Below are 20,134 nucleotides of genomic sequence, written 5' to 3'. Positions count from 1 at the left end.
CTCCTTTTCTAACACAACCTCTGCAAGAAGTAACTGGCTTTACTGTCCACTTCATAAGAAAGCCTGGCATGTTGGGGCTTACAGAGACCCCTCCTGTTCTGATGCAAACTGGATTAAATTGAAGTACAGTATAAAGCACAGCAATGTCTTCTTTTATTTCACCCCTGATGCAGTGCAACTTTTGTGCCGGTTCAGATTGCCCCAACACGGCTTGCTATACCAGCCTTCTCCAGTGGATCCCTAAGGAAGCTTCCAAAAGCAAGTCCCAACCATTTTTGGTGCCGTAAGATTCTGTTATGCCAGGCATGTCCAACAAGTCAATTGTGATCTACCGGTCAATTGTGGGGGTGTCTTTGATCAATCGCGGTATCAAGTCTTTGTGCTCCATTATTCTACCTTCCGCTAAAGAAAGCTTCCTTAGGCCTTTAAACTTTGGTCAATCCTCCCCTTAAAAAAAAAAAAAAGCTTAGCGCCACTCCTGGCATTGACAATGGGTAGATCACAGCCGGTCTTTTTATACTGTGAGTAAATCACAGTCTCTTGGTAGTTGGATGTGGGTGTTTTATGCTTTGCCTCTCTGTCTGGACCATTGATGGACAGTTTGTAAAATTCTGAGCAGTGACCATTTGCAAATGATGGCAACACAGTATCGCAGTGTTGCCATGCTAATTAGCAGAATCTTCTTCTTCTTCTTCTTCTTCTTCTTCTTCTTCTTCTTCTTCTTCTCTTCTTCTTCTTCTTCTTCTTCTTCTTCTTCTTCTTCTTCTTCTTCTTCTTCTTCTTCTTCTTCTTCTTCCTCCTCCTCCTCCTCCTCCTCCTCCTCCTCCTCCTCCTCCTCCTCCTTTTATCAAAGCAATTCAAGCCCTGGGAAGCTGTTGCACTTGTGCCTTTTCCGCTTGCCCTAATGAAGGCCAGGTTTCCCTTCTTCGACTCTCCCATTCCCATTGCTCACCCTTGACCTTGTCTATAGAAACAGTCCTTAGGCCTTTAAACTTTTTACAGTTTCCTCAGGCACTAGCATCTTGAAAGCATCACGACAACTGGAAGGCAATAAAAACAAAGGGGCATGTGGCGGGTCTCTAATTGATTTCTTTATAATAATAATGAAAAAAAATCATGTCTGTTGCAAGGCCACAGCGTTTAGAGGCATAATGCATTCATCTTAAGAAAGGCCATTTTTGATATATAGGCCTCTTTCTGTAGCACTGGAAGGAAGGGGAACCAATGGGTTTCTTTGTTCCATGGGAAATCAAATTAACCTTGATATCGAGCAAGTACCTTGTTTATGTCTGAGGGGGGAGGGAATTTGGCGTTTAATACATCAATAAATAAGAGGAAATGATAAACTCTCTTTGTCAAGTTGAGAGTGACTGCTTAGCCTGCCAGAATATACTGACTGCTATAGAGGTTCAGGAAATTTAAATATACTCAGGGATGCCTGTTTTTTTTATTGCCTGTACATATTTGGTTTATCTTTGTAGTTAAGGAAAAATCTGCTTAAAATCCTCAGTCAGGTAATTGATATGAGAGGCAGTAGAGTCTCTTCTGTAAGAAAATTAAGTTCTGGTCACCCCATCTCAACAAAGGATGATTATAGATCTGGGGAAAGTATTAAAAAACGGTCAACTCCATAATCCACAGTTGGACAATACCGTTAATTGTTTTCGAGGTCTCTAGAACTCTTAACTGGGAAGGTGTTACCCAGAGTAGGGAGTGAGGGGATGTGGGAAGGTACAAAAAAAATAGGCAGATTGCAACCTGAGCAAGTCTCTCCCAGGTGCCAGAGGTAACAGAGTTACACACCTAGGATTGCTGAATAAAGAAGCAATGGCTGCTCCTCATTTCTGGGAAATTAAAGGTCCCAAACTTTAAATGAAACACACACGTTTTGGGGTTAGGTAGAGAGCAGAAATGGAGAGAAATGGCAGTCTTTAATTTGGCAAAACCAGTCTTTAAAGCCACAAATGATCTTGCGATTCAAATACCCTTTGAAGTGTTTGGATTACCTTCATCCTGGGGGGAAAAGACCATTTAGGCTGCAATTCACAAGCTTTGGTGGGATTTGATGATCATTATTGGCTGTGCTGACTCTGACTGTCCCTGACCTTCCCGTCCTCAGGTCCTCTAGCACTCAGGAGAAGGAGAAAAGATGGGTTTCTTACTTTGTGTATTGTTACAGAAGGCCAGGAAATGTCCCGGTAATGTTTTTCCAACTTTGCTTGTATCACACGATGCAAATGCAAACACCTATGTCTTCACAAGTAGCAAAGGACATAATGTTCAAGCATCTCTGTGTTCTGAATTTATTTCTGAAATGTGGACATAAGACCTCAGTGATACTGATTTACGCTTGCAGAATTACGGCACTAAAAGTTGGCAAATGGAGAGGAGTCTTCTGTTATACAGCTTTGGCGCTAACACTTTATCCCAAATAGTGTTCTTATTAAATAGGGGTCAAGTTTTTAATGGTTTAATCATTTGATTAATTAACCAAAGGTTTAGCAGATAGATGGGAGCCTGGCTTGATCAGTGAGTGCAAATTTGAGGCCTCACTTGTTTTCTCACCAACCCCACTATCATTGTTTATTTTTTTTAGAATAAACACTGAAAACTCAAATTGTTAGTTGATTCTGCAAATATTCTTCCGTTACACCATAAATTAATTTCATCAGCAACTATGAAGAACAGATTATCCCCACCAGTAGATTTTAATAGACCTTAAAAAAAGAAAAAGAAATCAGGATGAGATCTTATGCCTTGTTTGTAAACTGAGGCTCTTGAGTTCTTTCATCATTCCATTGTTAAATGCCAGTAATTTTCATTTAACTCTGAAGCCAGAGAAATTTAACTTAAATAAAACCTTTCCAAAGAAATAGATCTAGTCTAGTGGCTCGATCTAAATACCATTATGTGGAAGTCCTTTCAGCATTTGCTGAACAGTTTACCAGGATTGTGCCCCAATACTGATGCTCCCCAAACAATACAGCTCTGTTATATCGTTTCTGGACTATTACTGTAACATCTGCTTGTTAAATGATGAATTATTACGCACTTCCAGTATCTCAAAAGCTATTGATGGTTTTTTGCCTGTACTGATGGTCCCATTGTACATATTGCTATTTAAATTTAACCCATTAATCATTGAATTAGTTTAAGCATCTCACTCGGTTAAAATTATGTCATTGGCTCTATGGTTGCAACATTCTCAGCAACTGCAGCATAATACATATATAAAAGAATGGAAAGTTGACAATTTGCAGAGTTTCTTCCCATTCCTGAAATACCCATGAACTGTGAGCAGGTAGAGGAAAGTCACACTTCACACAGTTACCCACTTCACAACTAAATATGAATGAACCACTTCCAAGCCAGGTATCGCTTTACATATAGATGTGTTTTATTTATGAAACATCTAGTGCTGAGAACATTGCAGTCAGTTAATGCACTCTTTTATTGTCAGAGGAGAGCCAAACATATGTTAGTTAACCGTCATATAGCTCAGTTTAGGAATACTTTGAAAACATTTAAATTGTACATTTAATTGCTTACATGGTTCTGAAGATTGTTGTATTGTAACAGCATAAAATATGAGCTGCAAAGTGCTTGTTTAAATCTCAAACATAAATGCATTGATTGCCTTAGGCAATCCCTTAGCCCTGACACCTAATTTGCAATTTGGGGATAATAATACTGACCTACTTTACATGGCTGTAATAAGACTTACAGAGTTAAACACACTATGTACATTTGAAATATGTAAATCATAGCCACAACGATCTTATTATGAGTAAATAAGCTGTTAGCTATAGTCTGTTAATTCCAAGTTGGCAAAGTTTAGCTGAAGAAATAAATGCATTGATTAAAACATTTTGATTTAATAAAAAGTGCTATAATTAGGCAGCAGATATTAAAAACAAATTTGTTTGCTTTTAATACACACAATCTCACACAAGGCAGAATGCCTCTTAGAAAATCGTATTCATTTTGACTCATGCATGCATTATCTTAAAGACAGAAAAATGTGCTTTCTCCCCTCGGAATCATTTTTTATTATGTATGCATAACAAATCAATCAGTTAAAATGATTTATCAACTAAAATGTATGGGACAGAATGATAGCCCTAATTATTATTGTTTTAAAGAAAACACAACATTCTGATGTGTTCTGAGATAAGCATTACAAAAATGTAGATTATGAATTGCCACATGTTGATAGAACATTTCCAAATCTTTAAGCAACCTCACTTTATTTCCTCTCCAATACTTCTTTACTGATACAACATGTAGTTCAAGTTGTGCTCTTTCAACATGATACGGGCGTCTCTATTCCCTTCAGATGTCTGAATAAATATTTCCATGTAGGCAACTACTGATGTATCAGCAATGAAAACATTACATTTTGAGCCATTTTAGTATCCAAACTGTGCTGTATATGATTTCCCCGAGTGCTACGTTTTGCAATTGGATAGCTGATTTAGATGAAAAGATGTTTTAAGATTTATGCAGGCAGACAGCTTCCTGATGGCTGTATTTCTACAGAGGTTCAAGAACATAAATTATTGAAAGTCAATTGCAATTTATGCTTCCCAAATTAGTTCCAGATCCAATTGTAAAAAAGGCATACTATGAAAGAAAAACATATATTCTGTCCAAATACAGCTCAGGTTTGAAGGTCTGTCATCAGGCAAGCTTAGATACAATTCTTAGGGTAGGGGTGTCTAGACTGTTGTTTAAAGTTATTGTTCCTTATTCTTATGTATGATTTCCTTGTAACCATAAAGCATCCTTTATGTGCATAAAGTTCAAAAACACATCAATTTATACTTCTCCAGCCCATATCTCTAAGCGGCATGGGATAATGGAATGACATGTTATAACGGCTGTATCTTGGTATGTTCCATTGTAGCCTTATTAGCTGATAAGGGTTCTTAAGTTGTGCCCAGGCAGGGTCAGAGACAGTCATCAAGACACCGGGGGGGGGGGGTTGAATCCAGAGAAAGAATTTAATTTCTTAAATTTAAGAGACTCTTGGTGATCAAGCTTCACGACAAGAGTAAAGAAACACAAATTTGCAAGCATTCTTATACACTTCTTGGGCTCCTTCCCCCTCCTCTGTAAATGTGCGCACACAAGGGGGTCACAAGTACATATAAGGAAGATCCGTGTCCGGTCCTGTGCATAAACACATGCTGACTCATGCTACCCCAGTAGCATCTTCCAGCAGCCTTGAGTAAGACTATGTGTCAAGCATAGCAGCTTCCAGCGTCAAGCTCATCCACTAATAAGTCCCTCTCTGTGTTCCAGACAAGGCCAGCTCTTAGCCTTGATAGCAAGCTGTCTCACTGTTACATTACACTTTGGCACACAGAGAGGCAAAGAGGAAAGCATTTTAAGCAAGACATCCCAGGGATATGGGGGGGGGGGGCTAAGCCATACAGTCAGAATTCATACAATGCAAACAATGCAAACTATAGGATCAGATCAGATCCAGCTCAATAATAGAATTAGCAATTCTCTCTCCACACCATCTTGATTCCCCTCTTACCCACCTAATTTCTTTTAGGAGTTTCGGCTTCTACAGTCAACATCTTCAGGGTTTTTTGTTCTGTTTTTTTGTTTGGAAATTATTTGCACAGTAATTTTTCAAAGAACATACAATGAAAATACAACTCTTCCCCCCACCCGCTCCATTTCCTGGGGCTCTGTATATTTCCTCTTGCTGCCCTTTGTGCTTAAAACTTCCACCCAAAGTACCTACTGTATGGGGTGCTCTTCCTTCGGAACCTTACTCAAAACCTGACTCTTCTATGACGCCTGTATCAAAACATAATAAATTCTCATCCTAATGAGTAAGGAAGCCAGGCAGGGCAACCCAAGTGGAATTGTGGAACCACCTCTGCATACAAAGCCCTGTTACTTGCCCGTTGGTTTTGCCGCATTGTTCCATGCTGAAACACCTGTTATGTCCACATTCGGCTCATCTCCATGGACTAGGAATGGGTTGGCTTACAACCCCAACAGATCTGTAGCCAGCTTTTCTCCGCCCCTGGCGGTGGCATTTACTGTGCTTCAGCAGCAGACCGTTGAGGTGGCAGATGCCTACAGACGGGAATGTTCACTGAATCCTAACCTACTTGACCATCAAGGATCATTGAGTTAGCTTGGCACCTTCTGTGTGTGTATATAACTGCATTTATTTATTTCCCACTTGCGTCTCCTTTCCCTTTGTTTTGTCATTTACCTACTGACATTTAGTTAAGGTCAGCCATCTTTCTTTATTTTTGGTTACTTTGTAAAGTCCCATGTTACTTGGCTGGTTCTAGAGGAAGAAAATAAAAAACAATGGCTGCATGACTTTTGCAAATAAATAGCTAAACACACACACACAGCCATCAAGGTACATTTTAGAAAACCTGAGGAGCTTGTTATCTAAAATGTAAACCATGGTTTTCAAGGAAGTGTTCCCGCTCTTTTTCAAGTACAGTGGAACCTCGGTTTATGAACACCTCGGATTACGAATTTTCGGTTTACGAATGCCACAGACCCATCTGGAACAGATTAATTCACTTTTCATTACTTTCAATGGGAAAGTTCGCTTCAGTTTATGAACAGACTTCTGGAACCAATTGTGTTCATAAACCAAGGTACCACTGTAGCCAAATGAAGATAGCATTTCTCATTAGATTTGCATTACAGGAATGACTTTATTGCACTCTTGTTATTGGAAATTATAATGTGAGAGGTAACCTAATATTGTAAATCATTTTATTTTCCCCTGCATAAAAGGATGCTAGGCATTCACTGCCCCCTCCCTCGTTTTTCTTTTTTCTAATCAGAATTGTGGGTTTTTCTCCTCTACTTTCAGACATTGATGAGTGTGAAAATGACTTCTACAATGGAGGCTGTGTACACGAATGCATCAACATTCCTGGCAACTACAGATGCACATGTTATGATGGGTTCATGTTGGCTCATGATGGACACAACTGCCTTGGTAAGTTTATTGTGAAAGCAAAATTGCTTGGTCAGCGCCTCACCTGTTCAACGGGATTCAGTATACAGTACAGACAAAACCAGCAATTATGTCGCTATAAGGCTGGGAAAGAGATCAAGATAATTTAATGGCTGACCTTCAGAGGAGACCCATTTACTGCATACTGAAACATCTTCCTCATCTTCTGAAGAAGTGTGCATGCACACGAAAGCTCATACCAAAATAAAAACTTAGTTGGTCTTTAAGGTGCTACTGAAGGAATTTTTTTATTTTACATCTTCCTCATGTCATTCTGCTTGCAAGGTACTTCACGCACAGAGGTGGTGACCTGCTTTATATGAATGGTATTTATTGAAATGGAATGTTTTGATAAAACAGAATATTACCGAATGGTAATTTAGAGTATTTTGGCAACTACTCCTGTTGGGCATGCCTGCTGTCTACCTTCTGTGGTATCTGCTTTTGTATAGTCCTGCAGAGAGCAGCTCATCGCTCCACTTAAAAGTCATGCAAATGTTTTAGCCATCAACAACCTTGATTGTGCAGTTGTTGGATAATATATGCAAAGGACAGCTATCTAGTTCTACCTGGAAATTGCCCTCCTCTTTCCCTGACTGCTAGATATTTTCTGTAATGATGCCTTCAATTACCAAAAGGTTTTGGTTTTTAAAATAGGATGGCACAGAACATTGGCTTGGATCCAAAAATATTTCTGTGCAACTCGAAGGTGCTTCCATTTGTCTGAGGGTGTGTATCTCTCGCTGATTCCTTCACACTCTGTCGCCAAAGATGTCAAACTGCACTCAGTGTGACTGGAGGCAAAGAAGGGATTTCTTGAGTAGATTTTGTATAATTCTTTTAGTTTTGCATTATCTGCTTTGTTTACATTTTAAGCAAATATTTGTTTAGAGGAACTGCAGAACTCATCCATGTCCAACTTATGATGGGAGCTTTTAAATTTCATTTATCATAGAAGCAAGTACAACTATTAAGCAAGTAGAACTGTTCTTTTAAAAAGTGTTAGAGTTTATGTCATTTCCCTGAAACATATAGAATTGTAAGCAAAAAGCGGGAAAAGGTGGTTCAGCAACCTTCAGTATTATCAAGTTGCTGTTTATTTAGGAGAGAGAAAAATCCTGTTCCTAGTCATTTTCCACGTGTTCAGTGATCTCAATCTTTGCAGGTTTTATCTACAATGGTAAAAGTAAAGAGTGATTTTCTACAGCTCCGTTGAAATGTGTGCATCTAATTATTAATGTTATGAATGGACGCATATATATTCTACAAAATGTTATCAGTGTCCTTAAAAGCCACATACATTGAAATATTAATGAACATGATTGAAAAGCTGATGAGCTCAATATTTTTTAATGTGGGTTTCAGTCAGATATATTAAATTTATTAGTCATGGTTAGAGATGTGTAAAAGCCACTTCCTGGGCTCATCCATACTTCTTTGGTTTCTTTCTCTTTGGTTTGCCTGTGTAGGAATCTCTATTTACCGTATCTTTGAAATGTTGCTGCCTAGAGACTGCAAACCTTAGTTGAACTATGAACACTACCTGAGGTCTGGGGAGAATATGCGCAATCCCAAAAGAATGTGCATAATATGGCTGAGAGCTTCACATTTCCCTTGGCCTCTTGGAAATTATTGGAGTTGAGCAGAGAATGTAGAAAATGTCGCTGAAATATTCACATGCCCCATGGCCTGTTGAAGAGTATGTATAGAAAACTATACAAAATTCCCTCTTTATGGACATTTTTATGAGGCCCGAAAAATATGCACAATGTATGGACAAGCACATAAACCGCTTAGCTCACATTACCTCCATATACATGGGCTGCAAGTGAAATTGACAACCTTCCCCACCCCAAGTCACCCCCTTTTTACCGTAGAGGGAAATTGAAAAGGAATTTAAATCCTATTGTCAGTTTCATTAAAGGATGGAGGAGCTTAGATTTCCTGGAGATCTTGGCCAACTGCTACTACGTTTCACTGCTACTATTTACAGTCTTTCCCTGGGAGTTAGATAAGAAATCATTGCCTGCTGTCTCAAAACTGGAGGAAAAGCTTCAGAAAAGCTTCCCCTGTTTGTTAGGTTGGAAACCATCTCATGACAATGTGGGCAGAGAAGGGACTATTGAGTCCATTGTGCTTGGACCTCCCAATTCTGTTCAGTTCTCCTTCATCCCAGTGCTGATTCTATCCCTGCAAACCCTCTTTGACTCGAAATATCTGCCTGCTTTCTTGTGAAAGCCAATGAAATGAAACAATAAATACCAGAATGCATATATTCTATACAGTGGTACCTCGGGTTACAGACGCTTTAGGTTACAGACACTTCAGGTTACAGACTCCGCTAACCCAGACATAGTACCTCGGGTTAAGAACTTTGCTTCAGGATGAGAACAGAAATTGCGTGGTGGCGGCGCAGCGGCAGTGGGAGGCCCCATTAGCTAAAGTGGTACCTCAGTGGTACCAACAGTTTCAGGTTAAGAATGGACCTCCAGAATGAATTAAGTTATTAACCCGAGGTACCACTGTACCTCTTTCTTTAAAAGAGTTCTGTTCACTATGCCCCCAGGTGATTCAAGACTTCACTTATTATTTTATTCCCTTACTAGCTGGCCCTGCCACGCGTTGCTGTGGGTTATTTGTGTGATTTCCCCTCCCCTGTGCCAATCCATGAGGTATCCCTGTGATTCCCCCACTCCTCCCCTCACCCCCGGCTTATCCCTGTGATTCCCCCCTCATCCCCCTCCCTCATCCATGTGAATCCCCCAACTCTGTCCTGATCCATGACCTATTATGCCCCTCTTCTCCCCACCCCCAGCTTATCCCTGTGATTTCCCCCTAACCCCCCTTACCCCTGTGATTTCCCTCCTCTCCTCCATCCAACCCCCCCCCCCGAGTTATCCCTGTGACCCGTTCATTTTGCACACAATCATTCCCCCAATGCGGGTGTTATGTAAAATTTTGCCCTGTCCCAACCCTGACTCCCCTACCCACGTGTGTTATGTGAAATAACATTTATTCTACCCAAAGGCACAGCCCTGTAAAAGGCCCATATTCAGTTGATTCTATGCTGCAGCCTATTCGGCCCCCCACCCCCCAGGCAGGCCCCTAAATCCACTCAGTCTAGTTCTGACCCATTACCTATCCCTGCCCCCTATTTGGCCCCCCCACCCCCGGCAGGCCCCTACCTCCACTTGGCAATGTTGGACCTTGTTGCTGCAAAAGGCCTGTTTTCAGTTGGTTTGGCCTTGTTGCTGCAAAAGGCCTGTTTTCAGTTGCTTGCTGTGGAATTTTGTGATGTCATTTGGTGGCGCGGCTTTCGAGGCAGCATCTATTGGATGCTGCTGGAGTCTTCAGAGCTTCTGCTGGTGATGTCTAATTTGGGTGCCACTTTTTGTGTTTAATCATTATTTTAGGTATGAAAGGTTTGCTTTTTTGAAAAAAAAAATATGCCAGATCCCTCACTGATGGGCATGGAACGTTGTAGCCAAATTTGTTACATTACACTTCAGCGGTTACGGAGAAAGGCTGTGACCTCTGCGGACACAATGCCTATATATATATCACAAATGTTACGTCTCACACTACTAAATTGCGATCCCACTCTCACAATTTTATTTCCCATACATTAAAATCTTCTTCTTTTTTCTTCTTCTTCTTTGGTGATCACTCGTAGCCGAGTAATAATAATAATAATGATGATAATAATAATAAAATTTTATTTATACCCCACCCTCCCATGCCAAGGTCGGGCTCAGAGCGGCTAACACCAAATATAAAACAACTAGTTAAAATACAACTCAACAACAAGACTAAATACATTAAAATTAAAATTATGGATTGTCTTCCATAAACACGGTTTTAACAATGAGTCCGTAAGTGACTGTGGAGGGCAATTCTGGATCCACACGTCCTTCCACAGTGAGGACATTGGTTTCCAGGCGGGAGCTGATCACGGTGTGGATTTGCCAAGCGTGCCTTCCTCTTAGCACGTTTCTCCCTTGCGTCCTGAGATTTGAGTGTCTTCAAAGCCCATGACACCTTTGGTAAAAGCTGTTCTCCAACTGGAGCACTCGCAGGCCAGTGTTTCCCAGTTGTCAGTGTTTAGGCTACATTTTTTTTAGATTTGCCTTCAGACAGTCTTTAAACCTCTTTTGTTGACCACCAGCATCACACTTTCCATTTTTAAGTTCGGAATAGAGTAGTTGCTTTGGAAGACGATCATCAGGCATCCGCACAACATGACCAGTCCAACGAAGTTGATGTTGAAGAATCATCGCTTCAACACTGGTGATCTTTGCTTTTTCCAGTACACTGATATTGGTTCGCCTGTCTTCCCAAGTGATATGTAAAACTTTTCGGAGACACCATTAAAATCATACGCACTTGAAAGCCACCAGATTGTTATATTCCCGGGATCGCTCTCTCAGAGGCTTTCCTCCATGGAGCCCAGATTGTCTTTCTAAGGTTTTGTCACAGTGGCCGGAGTGGACTACTTCAGAGTAACGACGCTACGCAGCTCTGCATTTTATTCTTTTATTGGTGCTGCGTATTTACAGTGCTCAAGTCATTGCTATTTACACGGAGCGATGTTGTCAGTCGGTTTCAGAACCTCCTAATGGCTTTTGGCGCGTCTTTCTCCAACACAAAAGCTTTGGCAGACCCATCCTCTTGCCCCTCCTCTTCCTGCGTAATTCTGGAGTTGGGGGGATGGGTCTTCCCCCCTTACTTGCCCCTTCCTGTCCCACCTGGGACCCTGGCTCCTCTACCTTGCCTGAGCCTCGGACACGACTTCCTGCTTCCCCACTGGAATCGGAACTCTCCCTGCTTTCCCCTTTGCTCGGGGACGGGCTTGAACTCAGGAGGGGAGGGACTTCGCGATATCCCCTGTCCCTCACATCCACCCCCCTCCCAAGCTCTCCTTCACCCCTCCCCAGGCCCCCCCCATGTGTCGGTGACGACTGGAAGCCTAAAAACTCGGTGCTCTCCGAGCCCGTTGGTGTGAACACCTCCCCCCAGTCCTGCGAGCCCCCCCCTTCCGCCTGGGAGGACGGGAATCCCAAAAAGTCCGTGGCGTCAGAGCTGGTGGGGGTAAAAATGTTTTGCCAAGCTGCTCCTTCCTCTGACTGGGTGGATCTTGGCGACACCCATACCTCATCCTCTGGTTCCTCAAACTCCGCTTCCCAGCGCCATGGTGAGCTGTTCTCCCGTGCCTCCTCCTCCTCCCCCTCCCTTTCCATGTGCCAGGGCTTGGGTCTGTGGGGAAAGAGGGCGTGAAATTCTTCCACCAAGAATTCCTCCTGTATCTGAGTGGCGGGAACCCATTCATTCTGGGACGGTGGAGCATCCTCCCATGCCATGAGGTACTCCAGGCCCCCCACCCCCCACCTTGAATCCAGGATGGCCGTGGCCTCATTGAGTTGCTCCCTGCTTTCCCTCTCCCCCCCTCCCTCGGGGGTTTGTTCGCTGTCTCTGAGCCTGCTGCTTTCCCTGTACGGCGACAGCAGCGATCTATGAAACACTGGATGCACCCTCATGTCCTCTGGCAGTGCCAGCCTGTATGCCACCGGGTTGACCTGTTGCGTGACCGTGAAGGGGCCCAGCCATTTGGGTGCCAGCTTTTTGCACCTCCCTCTGGTGGGAAGGCCCTCCGAGGACAACCACACCTTGTCCCCCACCCTGATGACCTCCCCTTGTCGCCTGTGGCGATCTGCCCCCTTTTTGTACGCTTCCTTGGCCCTCTCCAAGTGTTCTCTGAGCTGCTGGTGCACCGTCTCCAGTTCCTCTGCCCAATCCTCAGCCTGTGGGCCCTCCTCCTCCTCCTCCCTCTCCCTCTCTGGGAAAGATCTGAGGTCGCGCCCGTAATTGGCCTTAAAGGGCGACACCCCTGTGGAGACGTGCACTGCATTGTTGTAGGCAAATTCTGCTAGTGGCAAGCGATCCACCCAGTCCGTTTGCCGCTGGCTGACGTAGCATCTCAGGTACTGCTGCAGAATGGCGTTGACCCTCTCCGCTTGTCCGTTGGTCTGCGGGTGTCTAGCCGTCGACAAGCTGACCTCCACCTGCAGGAGGTTCATGAGCCGCCGCCAGAACCTGGAAACAAATTGGCGGCCACGATCCGAAATAACCCTTAAAGGTAATCCATGCAGTCTGAAAATGTGATCAACAAACAGTTTGGCTGTCTCTTCTGCCGAGACTGCCCTGGCACACGGTATAAAGTGACACATTTTGGACATGAGGTCCACCACCACCAACACTGCAGTCTTACCCCTGGACGAAGGCAGATCTGTGATGAAGTCCATGGACACCACTTCCCACGGCCTGTGTGGTGTGGCTAAGGGCTCCAGCAACCCTGGTGGCGCTGCTCTGACCACCTTCGCCCGCTGGCAGGTGGTACAGCCCCTTACATAGTCTCGAACATCTTCCCTCACCCCTGGCCACCAGAAGTGTCTCATGACTAGGTGAGTGGTCTTGTCCCTTCCAAAATGCCCCGCTGTAGGGTTGTCGTGCATCTGCTTGAGGACCGTACGTCGAAGCTGGGTGGTGGGTAGGTACAGCGCACCCTTGTAGAAAAGCAGCCCTCTGCGTTCTGCAAAGTCTTTTGCCTGCTCCCTCCCCCCTCTCAGTTCTCTGAAGATGCGGTTGGCAAATTCATCCGCTGCCGTCAGTGCTGTGAGTTCTGCCTCGCTCACCACTGCTGCTCCGCAGGACCATGCCGACGGGGGGAAAATGTGCCTTGGGGCTGGTGGCGCCTCCTCCTCCATGTACTCTGGCTTGCGGGAGAGGGCATCCGCCCTGACATTCTGCTCTCCTGGGATGTAGTGTATGGAGAAGTTGAAGTTCGAGAAGAACTCCGCCCACCGTATCTGCCGCTGGTTGAGCACCCTGGCAGTTCTCCAGAACTCCAGGTTCTTGTGGTCTGTGCACACCTGGATGGGGTGCTTGGCGCCCACCAGGAAGTGTCTCCAGTGCTGGAACGCCGCGTGGATCGCAAGAAGTTCCCGATCAAAAACTGTGTAGTTTCGCTCGGGCTGGGTCAACTTCCTGGAGAAGAAGGCACAGGGTCTCCACTCTCTGTTGGCGTCCAGTTGCAACAAAATGGCGCCCACAGCCTTATCAGAAGCATCTGTTTCAATGCGTAGGGGCGCGTCCTGAACCACGTGGAACAGGTTCTGGTCTGAGGCGAACACCCTCTTGAGGCTTTCGAACGCTGCTTGCGCCTCTGGTGTCCACCTGAACTTCTGCTTGCCTCTCAGGCAGTCAGTGATGGGAGCCGTAACTCGAGAGAAGTTCTTGATGAACTTCCTGTAGAAGTTGGCAAAGCCTAGTAGGCGTTGGGCATCTTTGCGCGTCCTGGGGCTGTGCCAGTCCAGGATGGTCTGCACCTTGTCCTTGTCCATTGCCAGCCCCTTGTCTGACAGCTTGTAGCCCAGGAAGTCCACCTCCTTGGTGTGAAACTTGCACTTCTCCAGCTTCACATACAGGTGGTTCTCCTTCAGGCGCTGTAACACCTCCCTGACGTCCTTCACGTGCTGCACTGGGTCGTTGGAGTAAATAAGGATGTCATCCAGAAAGACCAAGCATTTCCTGAAGAGTAGGGACCCCAGGACGTGGTGCATGAAGGCCTGGAAGCATGCTGAGCCCCCTTGCAACCCGAAGGGCATCACCAGATATTCAAAAGAGCCCAGAGGCGTGAACATCGTGGTTTTCCACTCATCGCCTTCCCGGATCCTGATCAAGTTGTACGCCCCCCTCAGGTCTAGCTTGGTGAAAATCTTGCCTCTGCGTGCCGCTGTCAGGAGATCATCCACTCTGGGCATGGGGAAAGCCACTGGCTCTGTCACCGAATTCAGCCGTCTAAAATCCACCACCAGACGGCGCTGTTGCGTGTCTTTCTTGTCCACCCAGAAGACCGGGCTGCCCCCTGCTGCCTTGCTTTCTCTGATGAACCCCCGCTTGAGGTTCTTGTCGATAAAAGCGCGCAGATCCTCCAGTTCCTGGTCTGACATGGCGTACAGCTTGGCTGGGGGTATAGTTGCCCCAGGCACCAGGTTGATCTGGCAGTCAAAAGGCCTGTGTGGGGGCAGGTGGTCGGACTCCGCTTCACTGAAGACCTCCTGCAGGTCCCAGTATGGTTTGGGTATCGCCTCACCCCCTTTGACGTGCATGGTGGCCACCGTGGCTATCGGAGGCCCCTCCCCTGGTTGGTGCTGCATGCAATGTTCCAGGCAAAAGTCCGATCCAAAAGTGATGCATCTCTGATGCCAACTTATGGAGGGGTCGTGGCGCGCCAGCCAGCTCATGCCCAAAACGATTGGGGGGTCTGAGATGGTGGTGACGTTGAATGCCAGTGTCTCTGAGTGCCTTCCAACCGTCATTCTCATGGGGGGGGTTTGATGAGTGATGGCCCCTCCCAGCAGCTCTCTGCCGTCAATGGTTGCCACGTGCAGAGGAAAATCCAGCTGCAGAAGCTGGATCTGGTGCTCTTCTGCAAAGTTTCTCGAGAAGAAGTTGGCTGAGGCACCACTGTCAATTAGGGCGAGGACCGTCAATGGATAGCCATTTGGGAGCGTGAGCGTCACTTCTAGAACCACTCCTGCTCTGGGAGGGGTGGGCTGGCTCTGCTCCTCTCTGTGCGGGTGGGTGGGCTGGGGCTGTTGTCTGCTGACTGTGCCTGGCTGCCGCCCCTTGTCTCCTGCAGCCAGGCTTTCCCGTTTCCCTGCTGTGGTGCTGCGTCAGTGGGGGAGGGCACAACCGTTCCCGCCTTTCCTTGCCACTCCCTGCGATGTGGGCAGTCTCTGACGAGATGCTGGGGGGAGTTGCAGAGAAAGCAATTCCCACCCCTTCCCTCCTTGCGTCTTGGCGCCGCTGGGGTTTGAAAAGCCCGCGCGCGCGCGCTATCAATCTGCATGGGTTCCTGGTCCTGACTGGCCCCAGGCGTGGCTTGAAAGGGTTGTTGAGGGAGTGGCTTCTCCTGCGACCGTGGGAACCAAGCCCGCTTTGCGCGCGTTGCTTGCTTGTCGCTCCATCTGGATTCCTGCCTCACCCCCACCGCCAGAGCCGCTTTGCTCAGTTGATCCATATTACTGGGCTTTGGACCTCTCGAGAGCTCATCCTTCACCTCCTCATGCAACCCCAAGTAAAACGCCGCTTGCATTGGGGCAGACTCCAGATCCCACCCCAATCTGTGCACCAGCATGGTGAATTTCGCCCAATACGCGCGAACTGTCATATTTCCTTGGCGTAAATTATGAAGTTCCTCCTTAGTCTGGTCCATATGACTATCGGACGAATACATCGTTTTCAAACCTTCTAGAAATAGTTTGACATTCTTCATGCAAGGATTCCTTGTTGCAATTAACGGTCTTAGCCACTCCCTGGCCGCCCCTGTAAGGTGCTCCACAATAAACGCTACTCTGTGCTCATCATCAGGGAACTCATCGTGGTGCAGCTCAAGAGCATACACAATCTCAGTCTCAAAGCCCTGAAACTCCTTCGGGTCTCCATTGAACTTGCTTACTAGGGTCCCGGCTCTCCTTCCTGGCAGCACTTGGACTTGGGGTGCCCCTCCCGCCTTGTTTTTCTCTGCATCCAGCTTGTTTTGGAGGTCTACCGCCACCGCCCTTAAATGCTGCTCTTTTTCCTGGAGCTCTCTCACCTGTTCCGCAAGTTGTAGCCGGTCGTCCTGGACCTTCTTAGTCTCCTCTTTAGCTGCCTTCAATTCTCCCTGCGCCTGCAGCGACAGCTGTTGCAGTTCTAGCTGGGCTTGCTCAGCGATCTGCCGCCACTTCTCCGCCTCTGACACGCTCATCCCGGCAACTCCAAAGTAGCCCAAAAATGATTAGGAGGTTGCTGTCACAGTGGCCGGAGTGGACTACTTCAGAGTAACGACGCTACGCAGCTCTGCATTTTATTCTTTTATTGGTGCTGCGTATTTACAGTGCTCAAGTCATTGCTATTTACACGGAGCGATGTTGTCAGTCGGTTTCAGAACCTCCTAATGGCTTTTGGCGCGTCTTTCTCCAACACAAAAGCTTTGGCAGACCCATCCTCTTGCCCCTCCTCTTCCTGCGTAATTCTGGAGTTGGGGGGATGGGTCTTCCCCCCTTACTTGCCCCTTCCTGTCCCACCTGGGACCCTGGCTCCTCTACCTTGCCTGAGCCTCGGACACGACTTCCTGCTTCCCCACTGGAATCGGAACTCTCCCTGCTTTCCCCTTTGCTCGGGGACGGGCTTGAACTCAGGAGGGGAGGGACTTCGCGATATCCCCTGTCCCTCACAGGTTTCTTTTACCACCACCTGCTGATGTAGGTAGTACCAGGACTGTCCTTCGTGGTATTACCCAGTTACCTTTATGCATTAGATTTGGAGTGAGACACAGATCATGAAACCACAGATCATGAAACATAAAACATTCATTTAGTTTGTGAACATGACAACTGGGACAAGCAGTAATTATAGAACTGTAAAACTGTAGAGTTGGAAGGGATTCTCAGGGTCATCTTGTTCAACCCCCTGCTATGCAGGAATCTCAACTAGATCATCCCTGACTGATGACCATCCAACCTCTGCTTAAAATCCTCCAAGGAAGGAAGGAGAGGCCACAATCTCTCAATGGAAATGCAGTATTATTCAGACAGTTCCCTCTCTGTGAGAAGTGAAGTTACAGGGATGCAGGCAAAGGGCCTTCTCAGTAGTGGTGCCCGGCCTGTGGAACGCCCTCCCATCAAATGTCAAGGAATATCTGACTTTTTGAAGACATCTGAAGGCAGCCCTGTATCTGGAAGTTTTTAATGTAACGTTTTATTATGCTTTTATGTTTTTTGGAAGCTGCCCAGAGTGGCTGGGGAAACCCAGTCAGATAGGGCGGGTATTATTATTATTATTATTATTATTATTATTATTATTATTAATTATATGTTTTTTAAAGATATGGATCTCCACATGCATGTGTTGGTGAGTCCCGGGTTTTGGAAAGATTGAAGACTGCTGTTTTAAACCATAGTTCATAAGACATTTGAAATGTTTTCTCCATTTTAAGAAGCGGAGTATGGGTTAGAGGAGATGAGATTGATGGGTCATTTACCCCCTCCTTTCCTATTTAAATATTTTTTCTTTGTACTCTAAATGAGCAAGCTTTCTTTCTGCCCTTTTTGGTTGAGATTCCTTGGCTACACATTTATATTGGAAGAGTTCCAAGTCTGTCCTTAGAGGAACTCAACTCATTTTCTATTTGACATTTTTATTGAGGAATTTCTGAAATATAACAAGAAATGACACAGTGGGGAATTTAAACTATGGTGAGATTCTCATCTGGTTAAATATAATTGCTCTCTGCATTGTAATCACTTGAAATTGCAGTAGTTCTTCATGAAGATTATTATTTTAAGTTCAGTTCAGTGGACACAAGATTAATATTTAGCCTCATGAAACACGGGTTTCTTTAAGACTTCATTTGAAACCAGTGGTGAAATTAACTTTCTGTTCCTGGGCATGAGGGAAATACTTTGTTTTCTTACAAGCTAGTAGCATGTTTGTCCAGATGTTCTCTTTTGTTTGATTTTCTTTTTCATTGACTTATTGATTAATTGATTTTCCCTCCTTCCTCTCACACTTTGGGGAGTGTGTGAATGTGTGTGTGTGTGTGTGTTTGCGTACGTGCATGCTGACATTTCCCATCATTCCTTTTCACTGGTGAGGTCAAATATCAGCTGAGCATTGGGGACTTCAGTGCAAAATATGTTAAGCCTTCTTATTTTACATGTAAATGGAAAGACTAAAAATGCCTTCATAAAATTAGCAAGATCCGTTGGAGTAGGAAAAAAAAAAGCTCTTCAATACTGGCTTCTCGGATTTATTTTCCGGGTGTAATCATTTGATGTAGGTTTAATTGATGTCCTTGGGCGGCACAAGCGAACATGTATAGGATTGGACTACATGGCTGCAGTCTTGTGCATATTTGTTAGGGAGGAAGCTCCATTGAATAACCATGCATAGGACCAGGGTATTATTTCCAAATCAGCAGTTCCTATCAGTCCTTAATATGATTTTTTTTTAATTCTCTGCTTATAAAGAGCAAGAGTATTCTGTTGCTGCATTGTTGCCACTGCAGTATAAGAATTGATTGATGCAAACGTTATCATTATTTATTCAGCACTATCGATGTGCATAGTGTGGTACAGCATGAAAAAGGCCAATGATCTTAGTCTAAAACAGTCTTTTCCAACCTGACACCACCCATATATTTTGGACCACAACTGCCATCATTCTTGGCTATTGGCCATGCTAACTAGGGATGATGGGAGTTCTGTTGGGAGCTGTAATGTTAAGACATCTGAAGACTGCCAGATTGGGGAAGGCTAATCTGCAGGAACCATAAGATTTGTGGGAGGTTTAGATTGCTAAGTATGCTGAAAACCATTGGTTTTAACAGGTAGGGTAGGATCCACTGTCTTGTCAGAGCCTGAGGAATTGCAACAGCAGCACTACGACCATACAAATATATGGTTAAACAAAAAAAAACTAAGAAACTTTAGTACAGTGGTACCTCGGGTTAAGAACTTAATTCGTTATGGAGGTTCGTTCTTAACCTGAAACTGTTCACCGCCACGCCGCTGCCATGCGCTTTCTGTTCTCATCCTGAAGCAAAGTTCTTAACCCGAGGTATTATTTCTGGGTTAGTGGAGTCTGTAACCTGAAGCGTCTGTAACACGAGGTACCACTGTATTCTTTTAGCAGCACATCAACTGCTGGCAACTTTGTCTTCATTATTGTAGTTTATGTGTACTTCACATCTGTACATGGGAAGGTTATTTGCTGCTTCAAAACCTTTCACAAAATAGGCTTTACCTGACCTCTGGCACTTTTAAAGTGAAGCCTTGCAATAATTTCCCAAACATCAATTGAGAGAAGATTTACAGTTTTGTAGGAAATCATTTCATAAACTACCAGATGTGAAATGTCAACAAGTTGTAGCATTAATTGATTTAACATTGCATAATCACTGCTGTGATTAAAGAGAGCAAAGCTTTTTTTTCCCTTCCATTTTGATTTTTTTTAGCTTTGTTTTTCGTCTTTCTTCGGACAGCTGTGTGCAACGTGTGGGTCATAAGAACCCCAAATGAA

General features: G+C 44.9%; 1 protein-coding gene across 2 annotated transcripts in view; it reads left to right on the top strand.

Moving 5' to 3' along the window:
- SCUBE1 (signal peptide, CUB domain and EGF like domain containing 1) overlaps positions 1 to 20,134 on the top strand; it is a 195,440-nt gene that overhangs the window by 26,754 nt on the left and 148,552 nt on the right. For both annotated transcript variants that reach the window (XM_060275195.2, XM_035137812.3), the window contains exon 3: positions 6,866 to 6,994. In XM_060275195.2, the coding sequence (XP_060131178.2) occupies positions 6,866 to 6,994 (129 nt within the window). The remainder of the gene's footprint in view (positions 1 to 6,865; positions 6,995 to 20,134) is intronic.

The sequence above is a fragment of the Zootoca vivipara genome, chromosome 5, assembly GCF_965207765.1.
Source record: "Zootoca vivipara chromosome 5, rZooViv2.hap1.1, whole genome shotgun sequence".
Lineage (NCBI taxonomy): Eukaryota > Metazoa > Chordata > Lepidosauria > Squamata > Lacertidae > Zootoca > Zootoca vivipara.
Note: the sequence above shows the minus strand (reverse complement) of the source record. Positions and strands in the feature narration are given on the sequence as shown.